Source organism: Strix aluco, chromosome 29, assembly GCF_031877795.1.
Source record: "Strix aluco isolate bStrAlu1 chromosome 29, bStrAlu1.hap1, whole genome shotgun sequence".
In the NCBI taxonomy this organism is placed as follows: domain Eukaryota; kingdom Metazoa; phylum Chordata; class Aves; order Strigiformes; family Strigidae; genus Strix; species Strix aluco.
This window is the reverse complement of record NC_133959.1, coordinates 1283889-1286829: the sequence shown is the minus strand read 5'-3', so window position 1 is coordinate 1286829 and position 2941 is coordinate 1283889. Positions and strand designations below refer to the sequence as shown.

Sequence of the window (2941 nt, the reverse complement as noted above, 5' to 3'; positions counted from 1 at the left end):
ATGGAGAAGAGCAGCTACACCATGGCCAAGTTCGGTCTGGAAGCCAAGGAGGCCATCCCCAAGCGGGACTGCGGGTTTTACATGAAGTACATCTTCCTCTTCACCTCCCTCATCCAATTCCTCATCATCCTGGGGCTGGTGCTGTTCATGGTGTACGGCAACGCGCAGGCGGGCACCGACACGCACCTCCGGCTGCTGGAGGAGCAGCTCCAGGATCGCTACAACAAGATCATCACCCTCAGCGGGAGGAACCTCAACCTGACGCGCACCCTCAACGCCACCCTCAAGGAGAAGCAGGGCCTGCAGGTCCTCGCCCAGAAGGTCCAACGGGACCTGGATAAGTGCAACAGCACCCAGGGTGCCAACCTCATCTACAAGGTGAGCCCCCACCCCTCCCCTGGGAGGGAAAGCAAAGCCCCCCCCTTCCTGAGTGCTGGGTGACCCACCCATGGGTGCTGGCGGCTGCAAGGAGCCAGGACCTCGCTTCAGCCCTGCAAGGGATGGACGAGATGGTGTGGGGGGAGTGGGGGGGGTGCAGAGCCCGCTGGTGATGTGACATCACTCCCCCAAATCTCCCAGCCCCGGGGTGGGGGGGGTCTCAGCCCTGGCATCCCAGAGGCAGCCGCTGGCTGAGGGGGTTCCAATCTCACAGTCCCCCCTTCTCATCCACTGGCCCCACCAGTCCCCCATGCTCTCATCAGTGCCCAGGGGGCGAGTGAGGCGATGCCAGGGGGGTCCTTGTGGGATGTTCTGACCCCCCTCCTCTTCCTCCCCCCACTTCATCTGCAGGAGATGATGAACATCATCTTATACCAGTGGATAAAGCTGGAAGAGTGCCACATGACCACCAGCCACGTGAACACCAGCTGCAGCGGTAAGGGACACCCCCCCCCGCCACAGCTGCCCCTACCCTGGGCACCCCCTCCCAGCCTTCTGGGGACCCCCAGCACCCCTCAGGGACCCACCACAGACTTTGCAGGGGGCCTGCGCCCTCCCCGGGCCAGGCAGGGGCGTCACCCCAAGATGCAGGGTGAAAGTTGGGAGTGGGGGGGGGGACACACACACATCACGCACCCCAACCCTGTGCCCCCCCCACCCCTTCGCAGGTGAGAAAGCGACGCTGCAGAGCCAGCTGGACCAGGCAGCCCTGGCCAAGAAAGAGCTGGAGGAAAAAGGCCACAAAGTGGATGCCATGCTCGCCAAAGCCACCCAGGAGCAGGAGAGCTGCCAGCGGGACCTGCTGACCACCCGCACCGTCTGCGAGTCGAGCAAAACCAACCTGGACCTGCTGAAACACGAGTGCGGGGCCTTGAGGTCGGACATCAGTTACCCCCTGCAGCACATCAAGGAGACGCTGGGGCCGTACAGCTGCAGCGCCGTCCACGAGCAGCTCAGCCGCCTGATGCAGCGGACGGAGGGGCTTTTCCTCTGGCAGCAGGAACGGGAGAGCATGTACCGGGGGAAGAGCATCTACGAGATGAACCTGCTCCACTGTCACCTCAACTGCAGCCGGGGGAAGCAGGAGTTGGAGAAACGGCTGCAGGAGGTCGAGAAGCAAGTCAAGGGCAGCCAGGAGGAGAAGAAGAAGCTGCTGGTGGAGAAGGAGCAGCTCGGGAAGGAGTTGGAGGACAAGAGCAAAGCCGCCGCGCAGGCTGGGTACTTCAAGGAGCAGCTCAACATCTGCATGGGCTCCAAGGTGAGGGAGCTGCCGCGGCACCGGGACGGCACCGGGCACCCTCCACGGCCGCGCCGGGGGCACGCACGAGGCCGGGCGTGTCCGTCTTCATTTTGCAAAGGCGGTTTTGCACGCGCGGCTTTCTTTTGCAAACACGGTTCTGCACGGCCGCGGGTGCTCCCCGGGGCAGGGACAAGCGGCGGCAGCACCCTCAGGCCTCTCTTTGGCCAGAGGTGACCGCCACCGCCCGCTCTCCTCCGCAGACAGACGCCTTCTTCGATATCATGGGCTCGCGGGTGCCGGGGAGTGGCAGGCGGCTGGGACCCTCCACCAGCACCTACACGGATGCTCTGAGGAACCAGGGCATCTTCAGGAACATGGGTGAGTCCTTGAAGGGGAGGGGGCTTGCTGTGGGACCGGTCCCCTTGTCACGCTGGGGGCCACCGTGTCCCCCCGCTGGTGCCCAGCCCGGCTCAGGCCCCACGGCTCCATCCCACCAGGTAAAATCAACCCGGAGGAGATGCAGTGGATGGTGCAGAAGATCATGGATCAGTACAGGTCCACCCTGCAGAACCCCAGGTGAGGGGGGGCCGGTGTGGGAGCCCACCCTTTGGATGGGGTGAGGGTGTGCAGAGGGGGCTGGGGGCACGAGCAGTGCAGGGGGCCTGATCCTGCCCTCTCCGCAGCGGCTAACGGCTGAGCAGAGCATGGAAAACGGCGGCGAGGGGCTCAAGGACAAGCCCAGGAGGTGCTTCCCGCGGCACGGACGGCAAACCCTGACCAGGAGCGAGCAGCCGGCACCAGCGCCGTCCTCCCCCCAGCCCCAGAGGGGCCACCAGCGCGGCGGGAGCCGGGCCCACCCCTCCCTGAGCCGCCGTCCTCATCCCCTCCCGCACGCTTGCCCCCCTCCCCGCGCATGTACCCGTACGCTTGGACACGGGGCGGTTGGCAGCTGGAAATACAGCCGGCCCTGAGCACCGACACAGCTCACCGCACGTCTGCCTGGATGCCTACGGCGGGACGGGGAGCGGGAACATCCCGTCCCGGCTTCACGTGCCCCTTTGGGGAAGGAAGCGCGCAAGGCCAAGCCCCAGCAGCCCCATCCGGCCACCGAGCCCCCTCGGCACGCCGGGGCGGGGGGCCGGGGCACTGGGGCGGGGGGCCGGGGCGCCGCGGCGGGCGCAGGACGCGCCGAGCGCGGTGATTTATCGCCGGCTGCCACTCACTGATGTACGGCCGCGCTCCCCGCGCCTTCCTGTTGAAAGA

At 66.1% G+C, this 2941-nt stretch overlaps 1 protein-coding gene across 1 annotated transcript; it reads left to right on the top strand.

Annotated features, from left to right (window-relative positions):
- PLVAP (plasmalemma vesicle associated protein) lies at positions 1–2658 on the top strand. The gene is made up of 6 exons (XM_074808596.1): positions 1–378; positions 790–874; positions 1107–1696; positions 1939–2056; positions 2176–2254; positions 2362–2658. Exons 1-6 carry the CDS (start codon positions 1–3, stop codon positions 2366–2368), a joined length of 1257 nt encoding a protein of 418 aa, XP_074664697.1. The 3' UTR covers positions 2369–2658.
- The last annotated feature ends 283 nt before the right edge of the window (positions 2659–2941 follow it).